The 13836-nt window shown below is 38.2% G+C and overlaps 2 protein-coding genes across 2 annotated transcripts; both read right to left on the reverse strand.

Annotated features, from left to right (window-relative positions):
* Positions 1–1112: 1112 nt before the first annotated feature.
* LOC144644129 (fructose-2,6-bisphosphatase TIGAR-like) lies at positions 1113–8356 on the reverse strand. The gene is made up of 5 exons (XM_078503551.1): positions 8086–8356; positions 5000–5037; positions 4298–4416; positions 3651–3728; positions 1113–1825 (listed from the first exon to the last, which is right to left on the reverse strand). The coding sequence occupies exons 1-5, from the start codon at positions 8145–8147 to the stop codon at positions 1316–1318; spliced, it is 807 nt and encodes a 268-aa protein (XP_078359677.1). The 5' UTR covers positions 8148–8356; the 3' UTR covers positions 1113–1315.
* A 2326-nt stretch (positions 8357–10682) lies between these two features.
* On the reverse strand, positions 10683–12008 carry LOC144644131 (uncharacterized). Its single transcript, XM_078503552.1, has one exon. The coding sequence runs from the start codon at positions 11729–11731 to the stop codon at positions 11009–11011; it is 723 nt and encodes a 240-aa protein (XP_078359678.1). The 5' UTR covers positions 11732–12008; the 3' UTR covers positions 10683–11008.
* Between the last annotated feature and the right edge of the window lie 1828 nt (positions 12009–13836).

Raw genomic sequence — 13836 nt, forward strand, 5'->3', positions numbered from 1 at the left:
CCTTCAAAAGAGAAGCACCATATTTTTGTATATTTGTGGTGAAATAGAAACAGTCTTCTTCATGAATGGAAAAAAAGATTTTCTAAATATATAGTTAGCCTTAGTAGTTTAGAGGTGATTTTTATCAATATCATTAATGTTGTTAGTCAACAAAGTAATGTAACATATGGTACTATACAGTATAAATATATATATTGGACAATAAAGATTTCCTTCAGTACATTTTGTCATTGATTTTGAGCTAAGTGTTTCTCTCAACAGTGGTGGCATGGAGTGGTCTGGGTTCAATCCCTGGTCGAGGTCACTGTGTTGTGTTCTTATAAAACACACTTGTAACTGTGATGATGCCTCCCTCCACCCAGGTGTTTAAATGGGTACTGGTGAATAAGGATAAGCTCCAGCAAAGTGGGCCACTAGGCCCAAATGAGACCACCTTTGGCAGTCCTATTTCTCTATAACTGAACGCATGGTGTAATTACAACAATTATCCATTACTTCTGCACGGAAGGGATTTTCCTGAGACCCTCACATTTCCTCAAAGTTTTTGGCCTTTGAGACCCACCCCTCCCAACCTCAAGAACTTCCAATCTCTTCTGTGGGGGAGGGCTGGGAACCACACATGCAAAAACTGACTACAAAACTGGTCCATTTCGATTTCTTTGAGTGACTTTCTCCAATTCCCCTTGTTCCTCTGCAACTAATATAAAAGCACTATTGACAATGGTAACCTAGTGATCATTTACCATGTATTATTACATTGTATTGCCTGTACTACAGTCTACATACTGGTGTAAGTTATTTCAGCTACCATGGCAGCCAGGATATTTGTTCTGACTGTGACAATCTATAGCCGATTTAATTTACTATCACTGCAATCCCCTTACAACGCCTGTGTGGCCGGCGTTCAAAGGGGAAGAAGCAGGGGAGTTTGAGCGCGAGGTGCGAGGAGAGCTCAAAGCGATCACGCTCTCTCCTCGCACCTCGCACTCCACGCTTGAACTCCCCTTCTCCTTCAACTTTGAACGCCGGCCACGCAGGCTAGCCCTAAACTGGCCTGCAATGTAGAGACAAACAACTGTAGCTTATTCAAATAGGAAACTGATGCAACTCTGTACTCAGAAAGATATATTTTTATTCATTTTATATCCCATAAGGAATAAATTTCCATTTTATATATTTGGCCACGATAATAAAAATAATAAATAGTTGGATGAAATTAACATCCAATTGCTATCATTACCTCTTCACAAGGTCTTGAGAGCTTCCACACACTAATAAAATAATCACATTTTAATAGAACCTTCACTAAAACCCATCATTCAGCTTTTGCAAGATGTTCTGTATTGTGTAAGCAAATGCACTTAACAAATTCTGGTAATTTTGTTTGCTCATTTAAAAATATTTTAAACTTTGAAATGCCAGTGTTTGGTGATACAAATCCAACTTTTCTATTGGACCCACTTGGAAACTCAGATGGTAAATCCTCAACAAAGTAGAGCAGCATCTGCCTTATAACTCCGCCATGAGAAACAACAAGAACATTGGCCAAGTGTGATTGCTTCTGTTCTTCAAGCACCTCATGTTCTGAGTTTTGTATAATTCCATCACTAGCACAATCGTCATTCTGGACATGACTAAAACAATTATTGCTGATGTGTGAACTTCCTATTTCGTGTATGATGGAATTCAAAAACTCTGTTGCTCTTTTCTTGACTTCGTCGAGGGTTTCTCCCCCTTTTGGAGTAAAAGCACTTGGCTTCATGCTGTTATTTGTCGCCATTTGAGTAAACTCCTGTTTAGAGACTCCCTCTGCCACACCATAGTGCTAAAAATGGAAAAGAATGTATTAATTAGCTTCAGTTTCTTACATGTAATAATACAAACTAAGTTTAAATAACACAAACTAAATTTGCAATTTGAACACATTATTTTTACACTGAACTCTAATTTAAGGTGGCTCGTGCCAGTTTTTCTTGCGTGGAAAGTCTGGTGACTAGCGTGCGCGTCAGGCTTCATACCCACGAGTCACGCGCGAGATTTGAAAAGGAAAACAAATATGGCGGCCCAATGCTTTTCTTTAATTTAAGAAAAAATTCCGCGTTCAACTGAAGTTGTTTCAACAAGAACATTTTAAGTAAATTTAATGTTCGTCAGTCAAAATGTTTTCGGATCTCACTGCTCGAGTTACAAAAGCAAATTCGCATGTGCTACGATCGATCTTGTCGGAGATCGTGAGTCAATTCCACTTTTTTTCGTTTCAGCTTATTTGAGTTCGCTGTCAAACACATGATTATTCAGACAAAGAAAAACTTAAAAGTAAGACCTAAGAGGCACAACTGGAGCCAACTGAAACTGGCTAAATCCCATGAAATCCTTAGCCGAAAAGTTTCACAGACAAAGCGAGGGAAAGTCCACGCGTGTTGCGCGCGTATGTGCCAGCAAAGATCAGCGGTAGTCGGAACTGAGCATGAGTAAATACCAAACTTTTAAAATCAAAATTTTAAAGTGCGCGGAAACGCGCGTGGGAATTATTGAGTTCGCGAAGGCTGTAGCAAGAAAACTAACCCGATAACCCCTATTTTTTATTGCCCTAATATTTTCCTTTTATGTAAAGGAAACGACAGAAAAAATCTATAAAAAATTCTACGAAAGGAATTTTTAATTACTTACAAATTGCCCTTTTTTGCATTTGCAAAAAATCCGCTTCATAGAAATTTTTTAAAATAATTATACAGTTTCTTTTTCAGATGCCAAAAGTTATCAGGAGAAAAAAAATGGGGGTCATCGAGTTAGTTTTCAAGATATAAGCACTGGAAGCTGAAAAAGGATTCTAAAAATCATTGGCTATCGTTGCTATGGTAACCACTGATGACGTAATTATTGGTATTTTGGAACAACAACACAATAGGCAATTTAATCATACAAAAATTTTGTTACGATCATTAATTTGTTTTTTAGCCATTTTCTTCCAAAGGTCGCACAGTCAAAAACCTGAAAACTGGTCAAGCCACCTTAAGGAGAAAAAGGGAATACACTTAATGCTGCATAAAATTCTCAAAACTGTACCGATTTTTCTTGTACTAATGAAAATATTCTAAATTACACTGTATAACCATCATCGTCAGCATTGCAATCTTTTTTTTCTACTATTAATTTTGTAAAGATGTACAGTTTAATATTGCCAGAGGAGGGGGAGGGGAACTTCCATAATAAAAGTGATGGAGATGCTTACTGAAATAAGTTTGAAAAAGGCTCCAAACATTTAATTACCAGAATCCATTTTTGTAGTGTGATGGAAGTTTCTGTTCACCCATAAGTGTAACCTTCAACATGTTTTATTGATGAGTGATGATTGTAAAATATGTCCCAGATAATGGGGGCTATAAAAAATGTTCATTTAATTTCCTGAAAAATAATTTACTGTGACTTGAAAAATGTACCTTATAATACTTTATTCATTCAAATATATGCAATAAGCATTGTACATAAGGTATGGTAACCATTAATAATATTATGTAACTATTGTAGCTTATTAAACAACCTAAGCAGTACCAGGACTTGATTTTCAGTTCCTAACAAACATTCTAGCTCATCATTGTCATATTTATCCTCCCCCCTCCAGGATGCCAAATACATATGGTCATACTCACTCGTTCCCTTAGACGAAAATCCTCCACAATTTTTATGACAGAACAGAAGTTGTTTTTCTTGACAATTTCCTCTGCAGTCTAAAATTAGTAAAACAAAAGCACCAGGTAATTAACACATGCGGGCCAAGGTGTAGTAAAAGTTGCATCCCGGAATGCAGAGATTAATCTATTGGGCAAGCAACTGTGTAATTTTACTTTTTCTTGAAATGTAATAAGAAAAAAAATTATTTAAAGAAAACAGCCCAACAGAGGTAAGGGTTAAAGCAATACTTGAGATAAAAGCTAAAGGATTACATGACTTCAAGTGCTTGTGGATTCCACACAAAATATGCCAATACTCTTGATCTAGCCGTAGTCTTCTTCAAAAACAATATATTCAATTTGGTTTTTTAGTTCCAGTGAAAAGTGAAATGGCCCTTTATTCATTGTGAGCCCCTACTGGTTCTGTCAGTGTAGTAAAGAAAGGGAATAAATCTACTGAACTCAGACACATGTAACTCACAAAAAGGCTCTTGCACTTGCTGGTCCCACGACAAAGAAACAAAATACCAATTTGCTGTCATAGTTTTTGGATAAGGAAGCTGACGACCAGTATCCTATCCCCTCAACAGATTCACTAGCAGGGGTCCAGTACAATAATCACTCACCTTTCGAGCCCTTTGTAAGTCACTAGAGAAAACATGGGAGAAATCGTCATCGCATAATTTGCTTCCAGCAAGCTGAGCTTGTTTAATACCTACATCATTCAAGAACGTGTCTGTTTGCCCTACAAAAATAATAATTTACATGACTTGTGTTATTGCTTATAAGGCAAATAATAAAATCAGTTATATATCACTAACATGTGTGATGTTATTCTTTACAACCCACCCACCAACTAATTTCCATGTGCACTTACTGGCATATACAATAATTCTGTTGCACATGGTTTGATAAATCCTGCTTTCATTTGATTTTGCTGATTTTTCTTCAAAAAAACACATACTGCTTTCCATAATGTCATTTATTTGAACTAGCTAGGGTATCTTTTAACAGTTTTTGACTGTGCAGTTCGAAATGGGTAGTTACCACTGTTAGCAATTACATATTGATTTTATTTACCTTATTGGTACTTATTTTCACCGGAATTTAATTTCGTGTAAATGGAAAGGGCATATTTCACAGGACTTAAATTTCGCGATTTGGCCAAAAATACAATAAAAACGTCAAAAATAACTTTTCGAGGGTCTTTAATTTGGCAATTTTTTGAAAATGGCGAAAATCAATAAGATTAAGTCCCATGAAAATAAGTAAATAAATACAATAAGGTACTAAATCACACGTTGTTTGCTTGGACATTTTGCCTCTACCTTGAATAATATTAGTCTTGTTTTCTGTAGTTTCACCACTGTAGGGAAAATTCAAAGTAAAAAGAAATATTATTGGCATAGACATCATGACCTTAAAATAATTTTCATCCTTTAGTTTCTAAGTGTGATCTACTATACACCTTACGTCTCTTCCCCAGTAATAATCGCTTCCCGGTAGTGCCAAGATAAAGACCCAGAGGGTCAAGTGAAAAATTGAGAAGAGATGCAGTAACCCTTCTGTAGGCATGTAAAGGGAAAGTATATGAAAGGGTAACCTCTTCAATCTGTCAAAAATGGTATTTGAAACAGTAAGGGTTTGGACCGCGGGGCATAGCTTTCCTGTTTGAGTTCTCCTCCCCTCCCCCTGGACACAGACCCTGCAGACTGCAGATCACACAGATTGTGCAGGATGGGTACTTCTCATTTGTCAAATGTTTAACAAATGGTAAATGCTTCAGCGTACACTATTGAGTAACTTACGGATGCGTGTGGGAGGTTGCTAAGCCAGAAAGAAGCCTAAGAGTCACTCAAAGCAGTAGCCGAAGGGCGACTCTAGCTTCTTCTTCAAGTTCTTCAAGTGTACACTGCGGCATTTACCATTTGTTTTATAGCATAACTTTAAGGCAGTTTATTACTGTCAGTTTCTCTGCATTACAACTGCAAGGAGATCAATGTTTTGAATAGGTATCAGATGTGGCGTACAGTTAACAATCTTTCAGTGTTGTTAGGGGGATGCATTATTGATATGTAGTTTTTTTAAATTCACTGAAAGAAAATTAAAGAAAAGTAGAAAAAGCTTGTGTAAAATAGTTACACTTTCTTTTTCCTGCATTGATCCCTTGCGCCATGTTACATCACATCAGCATGCGCGCTCAAGGTGAAGATATTCATCAACATGCAAATACCCATGAGCAAAAAGTAGACACTAAATTAACCAATCAGAACGCGAACTTTACTTTAGTTGTGCTATAATTTTATTTGGTCATCCAGGATGAATATGTTGAACATTCTGTTCAACATATCCTTGTGTTTGGAGAAGACTGAGAAATTTTTTTGCACTTTCTGTAAAACACTTGGGTGGAGCCTCAACCTTTTTGTCTTGTCTTAAATGGGCGTGTTTAAAACACGAAATGGCGAAATGACAAAATGGCGAAATGATCATGAAAGGTAAGAGCCAAATTAAGTTTAATGATATTACCGTTCCACTGAAATCTGCATCTGTTACATGAATTATTCTGTGTAAACTGTAACGACAAGGAAATAAATCCCGACAAGGGCTTAGCATAAGCTTAATAAGTAATACTCACAAATTTTAACATTTTTAATACTGGAACGAGCTACAACCAATCGTTCCAATCACTAATTCTCCGTCACGGACATTATAAATCCAGTCTCTCCTTGTTAACAAGTTGCTCTTTGCCTAGGATATTTTTAATCAAAAAGGCGGCCATTACTATTTGGCATTTGTTTGTCTCAGGTCAGGAGGAGCATGACAGAAGGATTCGTCTAAGCAGTTCTTCCTTTTCCATGTAATATCTAAACTTTTTTCGAATTGGACTTTCACGTCCTTATCCTTTTACATCGAAGTTATAACTTCGTTTTCTGTTTTACAGCCGTGGAACGAAGACGTCAACAAGGCGAGACAGCGGCGTTTACGTGCCGCCGCCTCACGTGCTTCAGTGAAATTTATCATTTTTGTTCGCATATAAACGATGACTTTGCTTTTCTCACTTTAGAACAACTGTAAATTATTTGTATGCCCCTTATTTTTTTCTTATATATATTTCCTTGTCCTTACGTTGTACACAGGCAACAGATGTGGATTTCACTGGAACGGTAATATCATTTAACTTAATTTGGCTCTTATCTTTTATATCATTTCGCCATTTCGTCATTTCGCCATTTCGCTATTTCGCCATTTCGTGTTTTAAACACGCCCGTCTTAAATAATAAAGATGGTAGATTTCAAGCTCGGTGATTAATAGTGAAGAAATTATTCAACATGACACGAGCGTGGGACAAAGAAAAAATCTGAGTCCCCGACGGGAATCGAACGCATGACCTCCCAGATACCGGTTGGGCGCTCTAACCAACTGAGCTACGAGAGACTCGTTGTTGAGCTGGGCCATTTACTAGGTTGATATGTGACACCCGTCCTGCATACTGCTAGGATGATATGTGACACGCGTCCTGCATACTGCTAGGATCAGCAATGTCAAGTTATGGCCCATAACTTTCCAATGACAGGGGCCATGGGCTCATTTGCCTGTTTTCCTTCCTAATCCCTGCAGTTTGCACAGTTTTTATAGTCTGCATGGTCTGCAGTTTGCAGGATCCACATTTTGGCTTGACTAATCCCTCCCCCCCACCCCCTGCTGACGAATGGTTGAAAGCCCACCTTCCACTCCACCACCCCCCCCCCCCCCCCTTCCCAAACATAGACAACCAAGGTTTTTGAAGGTTCTTGCACTCTTTCGGAAAAAAATCTCCTGATTTCCAACGACAGTACTAACTGTTCAGTGTTGGCAGTACACCCCATGCTGGCTTCGCCAAGGGGAAATTACCTTGTTTACATAATCAATTTTTTTTCTCAACTGGGGCAAGATTTTCTGGGCCACAATTTCATCCTCCTTATTTCTGTTGACATCAGGAATTAACGAAAGAGTTTTAAAAACATACTAAATCAGAAATATCGAAGAAATTGAGTTAAACTTTAAAGCAACAACTTCAAAAGGAGCATTTAAACCAAACATTTTACCACAACGACGACGTTAAGTTGATTCCGAGCCAATTTCGTATTTTAACACGTCACGGTAGAAATTTCAAGCCACTAATAACCTTATAGAACATGAAAAGAGAAAAACGTGTTATCGTAACAAATGTTCTCCCCATGGGACTGATTAATAGAAGTTTTAAATGTCTCACTTTTAAACGGGACGCAAAAATTAAGCTTACACAAACCGGCCGGTGACCTGCGTTTCTACGAGCGGTGCTTGTTGAATGGCCGCTCTGTTGGCCTGGGTACATTCTTATATTCACTACATTCAGTTTAAATCAACGAAAAAGAGTGAAATGAAACTACTTACTGCCTGACAAGAGTGAGAAAAAGGTATGGACAGCCATTACCGACACCACTTGTTGCCGCCATAACAATCACCCGCTGAGAAGGATGCACGTGACTTCGGCTCACACAGGGGCGGTCGGAGAGCAGTCGGCGCGCGTTTGGCGAATGTCAGTGCCCGGAACTCTTTGGGACTTAACGAAGATTTTTGGGCAAAAAGCTAATCTTAGCATCCGGGTACGATATTAGCAAAAAAGCAGAGTAAGCTGGCTGGTAATTATTTTGCATCACTTGTGCTTTTTTATACATCTTCTAAGCATAAAAGGTTACCATAGCAACAACATTACCTGTCAGAAACATCTTCTCTTTAAACATTTTTAAAAGAGCTTGTAACTCAAAAATGTGCTTGGTGACCCCTATTATTTTAGGGCTGTCAAGCCACCTTAAATTTGTAAGAAAAAGTTAAGGTGGCGCCCCTCCCAATGATGAGCACAACTTTTCATTTGACTCTGAAGATGACTTCTGCTCAGGTTGTCAAAACATCAGTCACCAGTGCAACATCAGTTTTTTTTTTTTTCAGAACTTCTCTCACCGGACAATCACACTGTATGAACTACATAATATTTTTGCAACTTCTTTGCTTTCAGGAGGTTGGCATGTAAACTTTTTCCAGACCCCCAAAGTGTAGCATTAATTTGTCCAGACAGAAGGAAACAGATGAGTGCACGTCTGATCAGCTTCCAAAGAGAAATTACCCCAAATTGTCCTTTGCATCTCCACATCAACTTTCATTAATTCCTCCAGAGAAATACTACTTGTCTTCAAAGCCTGACATACCTAGCAGAGGTTTTATTTGTGCTTCTTTGTAATATTATCATTTGTTGGGAAAAGGGGAAAAGTAAAGCAAATGACCAGATTGTTCCCTTTCTCTCTCCATGCCTAAATGCAGCACGCATCCACATGAAGCAATAAAGGGTACACAATGCATGCAGAAGGGATGAAATTTCCCAAGGGAGTTTTTTTTTTTTTTCAGGAAAATTGTCAAAAAATTTACTGTAAATAAAAGTATAGCTGACAACTTCTGTGTCGAAAAATTGTTCAACCGAAGTTGTGTTATCTTAAAAGTAGCGTGACAATATGCGATACTACTCACGAGCAAGCAAGGCCAAACACCCATTGTAATAAAAGAATGTAGAGAAGTCTGTTTAGTAATAGTAATTGGACTGAGTGGAGTACAATTCAGGGAGTAATCGGGCGAGTTATTTCAAAATCGGCCAAGCACGCAGCGCGAAGACGATTTGAAATTACGAGCATTTCACTCTTTCATTTATACTTTGTATATAAGTCCTAATTGTAACTGCCTAGGAGTATTTGATGTCATCGCTTTCAAATTGCTTATGGGGAAAAAGACAGGGCCTTTTTTTGCCATTCAAAAACCCAGCCTAAAAACACAGTAAGTTTAGTTTCCCCCCCTCTCAAGCTTCTGAAATGAACTGTCCAGGAGTATATTGCTACCTCCCCTACATCTGATTGGATGTAGCTTGTAACCCAACTTTTCTGGCCAGGTTGTGTCTTGATTTGCCCGTCTTAAGTGCTAACACTTAACACTTGCTAGACTCAAATCTGGAATCTAACACCAACCATTGTATCAAAACAATATGCAACAACTGGACTTCAACTCTTGAGGGCCCTTCCCAGGATTTGCCAAAAAAGATTACTGGTTTTACCGGCCACTTAGTTAAGCAATTTTTTTCAAGATTAAGAGCTGCTTACTTAAATGTTTTTTTTTATAGTTGCTCAAGGTAAGTGTCCATCTAAGATCCCAAACAGGCTAGAAACATACTAATCTTTTAGACTGAGTGGAGCAAATGGTATTACTGCTTATCATGGACAGCAGACTCCATTAGTGGCTGTCTTTTTGGATGTCTGCCAGCCAATGTTACACAACTGTAGCTCCACATTTCTTCAGTCAACAAATTGTCTTATTTCCCAAAAGGTTTGCGTACCAACTGATCCACCAAAGATCTCTCGCTGTGTTTGTTATTGGGCCACCCTCATCCACAACATTTTTTCTTTGCTCATCTTTATAGGCCAGTGCATCCATATTTCTCCTTGAGGCATTTGTTGGTTGACAAAGATTTCGCTGATAAATCATTAGTGACACTGATAGCCTTTGTGACATTGCACACCCACTGCAGAAGACCTCTTTCAATTAGGGCGGCAAGGATACAAAGCTTCCAGATTGGTCTGGGCATGTTGGAAAAAATAACTTTTCCCAGGTATAAAATAAAACCTGGTATCAAAAATATCACACAGTCACGTGAGGAGTCTGTGGATTTACAGCAGAAAGCTTACCATGTCTTGCATGGATAATTTGTCTTTGTTTATTAGTACATTCCTTAGAGAATTAAGGCACCGATTTGAAAGAAACACGAATGCCATTTATGGATGCAAATTTTGTTCAGGTCAACAGTTCATAGATAAGTGCCAACAACGTTTTAGAAAAGCAATCTAGAGAAAAATAAATTATGTTTACTCTAGGTCCGGAATAAAAATTATTTATTACATTGTAACCCTCCGTAAAGAAAACCACATGTAATAAAGGTTTCAAAGAGCGGCATACATATTTTACAGCCGACGTATGGCAATTTAATAGCTTCGATGCAGGCGTTCAAGATGATTTATTTATAAGTTAGCCGATCTGTGATGCATGACTCACAATGTTTAAACAAAACAACTCGATCAGGCTATTGACATATTTGCCACAAATACATACATCGTACATTTAAAATGATGCTCTAAAATACATGTTTATAACTATATATTAATCCGTATAAACTTGGCTGTTTAAACACAGCAAAAATAGGGCGAATTTTAAGCTTAAAATCAAGCTTCGCCGTTGTTGTCAGCGTTTGTGCAATCGCTAGAAAAATTGCGAATCACATCAGCTATCTTCTCTTGGACATACTAAAAGCTCTTCTAATGTGGGCAGGTTTGCTAAGCTCTCCGTTTAAAGCTTTCCCTTTGTCTTTGTCTTTTTTATGTTGAGACTTTTCTCCCTCGCCTATTTGTGTCGCTGCTGTTATACTCGTTACATGGCTAAATAAACACGGAGTTGATATCTCCACTTTCTTTAGTTTACGAAATTTCTTTAACCGTTCTCTGCTAGTACTGCTAGGAAGTTTATTCAATTCCGGGGCCGATGTAGCGGATAAATGTTCCTGTACTGCAGCTTCGACGTCTCTTAAGAACACGCTCGCAGCTTCTTCGCAATTAAAACGAAAACCTGCCATTGTCCCGTCTCCATTTGAGAGCATCAATGTATGAAAGTTCTTTTGTTGCTCTCTGTAATTTGAACTCGAAGTAAGGGTCTCTTTCCACGTCGCAAAGCCGCTATCTCGCTCCACTAAACTGAGATGAACTCCTTTAGGATTCCTTGCTCCAGAATCTCCAGTGCTGATCACCAGAACTGGGACACCTTTGCGATCTAGCGACCACTGATTCGAAGGACGTTCGAGGGTCGGCGGTTGCCAGCGATAGAGACTAGCTGTCGTTCCACACACCACAACGCGGTTCGATAAGCAAGATAAAGACAGTTTGATCTTGAAAACATCTTTGTCTGATAGTTTTTCGCTCAAGGCATCGTCACTAAGCGTTGTCCTCATGGACATGGCTGATTTAAATCAGCGAATTGGAAAGACGTGACACGGAGAAGACTTCAAATAAAAAACAACCAAGTGTTCAATGATCGGCTGTTCCACACACCTCCAACAAACGTTGAACAATTAGAAGCACTCTACTGATACCACTCGATCATGTATCATTTTTGAGCGAATGAATTCCGGTTGAAACGATTTTATGGCAGATTCTTCGTTATTTCACTGTCCGATGGAGAGAAACGCACTTTTAAGGGTCCTTTTACTATCAAAGCTCCAAACATCAGTCCGTATGACGTCACCACATTTCTTTTCAATTCGACGGATGTGACCTGGGTGCGGTGAACTTCCGGTCTGCAATCGTCTTGTTTGCTTTTCAAGGGGGAGGGTGTCATATGCTGCACGAATTTTCAAATGGAAAACGAATGAAGTACAATATTTATATTCCTGGATAAGTCCAGATCAAAGAGCCAATATTTCCGTTCAAGTCATTCAAGTATGTTTTGTTGATGTTAGCCACAGGTCACCCAATCTCTGTACCTGCTCTAGTCTCTGATGTATATTATATTTCGGTTTTAGGGGCGGTTTCGTGTTTTTTGAGACCGAAATATCGGAGACTTTCTCTTTTTTTATCACTACTGATGTGACACCTTTTCTTTGACCGATCGGATTATTTTTGGCCGTTTTGGAAATGCAAAGTCTCTCGTAAGTAAGTTTAAGATGGTCGCCTTTAGCTTTCAATACCTGCATTATCAAGCTGCGGTTCAAACATCGGTTATAAACATCCAAAATTAGCACAGTAATTATGCTGTCCATCTATAGCTATGGGGGGGCTGTAAATTGGAACGGTTAGCTCAAGAGGTGGTAAAAAAATCATCTTCCAAATTAGACCTCATGCGATCAAACATTTCCCCCCCTCTGGCGCGGAAAAAATGAAAGATCAAAACTTCGCTTTTCAGCTTTAAACGCGTGACATTTATACATCAGGTTTTAGGTGGGCGAATGAATATTTTTGTCGGGCACTTATTTTTAGCACGTTCTAATTTTATGAGCAAAACGGTCACTGTGTCACACAGCTGAATTCCCTGATAACTCACGGCACCGACGAAATACATGAGAGCATTTCAGAAATGAGGCTCTTGAAGGATTCTAGAGACATCTTGGCCTTATCAGGCTATAGCACTGAGCTATTGTACTCCAATGTCTTATCTGCACAAAAGTGCTGGATTCTAAAGAGGAGGGGTACAGGCGGCAATCGGCCTAGAATCCCCTCTAGACAGCAATAATAATAATAATAATAATAATAATAATAATAATAATAATAATAATAATAACATTTATAGTGCGCAAATTTCATATATAAAATGTTCAAATGCGCATTACAAGATTAAAAACGGAATAAAAAAGCTAAAAACTAAAATTACAATCAAGAGTAAACTAACAATGAATTTAAAAAGCTAAAGGTACAATTAAAGGTAAATTTACAATGATTTTAAAAGCTAAAATTACAATTATTAAAAGTAAAATATAATTTAAAAACAACTATGATAAAAATGCACGACGAAAAAGGTGTGTTTCTTCTTATATCAAATGGAAGCGCGTTCCAAAGTTTTGGCGCAGCACAGGTAAAAGAACGGTCACCTAGTGTGGCTTTTGATTTAAAACGTGGATAGCTAAGTAAAAGGCTACCAAAAGAAAACAGCAGAGTATAGTCTGCATACCCTGATTTTAGTTATTTATATTCGAATATTTACGAGCAAGTGCAAACAAAAGGATATTGGATTGAGCTGTACTTCAAAACAAGCCGCTTATTGTCCATTCAAGGCCATCGCATGACAACTGTTTTGTAGTCGGTCTAATATTCATTTGACTCCTACAAGGAAATTCAAATGTCTTTCCACTGAAAACTGGACATCTTTGGAGGATTTAGAGCTGTAAATTTACACGATATCTCCGATCTAAGTTTATTGATATATTGTTTTGTTTTTACTTGTTTGTTTCCTTGTTTGTTTGTTTGTTTGTTTTTGCCTCCGATAAAAGTCTTGATCTCGCTCAGTATTCGTCCATATCGCGCGGCACCAGACAAGTGGCACCACACAAGTTTAATGCCGTTCTGCCTC

Source organism: Oculina patagonica, chromosome 2 (genome assembly GCF_052425735.1).
Source record: "Oculina patagonica isolate OP01 chromosome 2, crgOcupat, whole genome shotgun sequence".
NCBI classification, from domain to species: domain Eukaryota; kingdom Metazoa; phylum Cnidaria; class Anthozoa; order Scleractinia; family Oculinidae; genus Oculina; species Oculina patagonica.

What these genes read in the sequence shown, in the direction of transcription:
- LOC144644129 (XM_078503551.1), bottom strand. Translation starts at nt 8,147, where the DNA reads ATGGCGGCAACAAGTGGTGTCGGTAATGGCTGTCCATACCTTTTTCTC. An exon ending in TTTCTCACTCTTGTCAGGCA is followed by an intron (nt 5,038 to 8,085) that starts GTAAGTAGTTTC and finishes TTTTCCCTACAG; the next exon opens with TGGTGAAACTACAGAAAACA. An exon ending in ACTTACAAAGGGCTCGAAAG is followed by an intron (nt 3,729 to 4,297) that starts GTGAGTGATTAT and finishes TACTAATTTTAG; the next exon opens with ACTGCAGAGGAAATTGTCAA.
- LOC144644131 (XM_078503552.1), bottom strand. Translation starts at nt 11,731, where the DNA reads ATGTCCATGAGGACAACGCTTAGTGACGATGCCTTGAGCGAAAAACTA.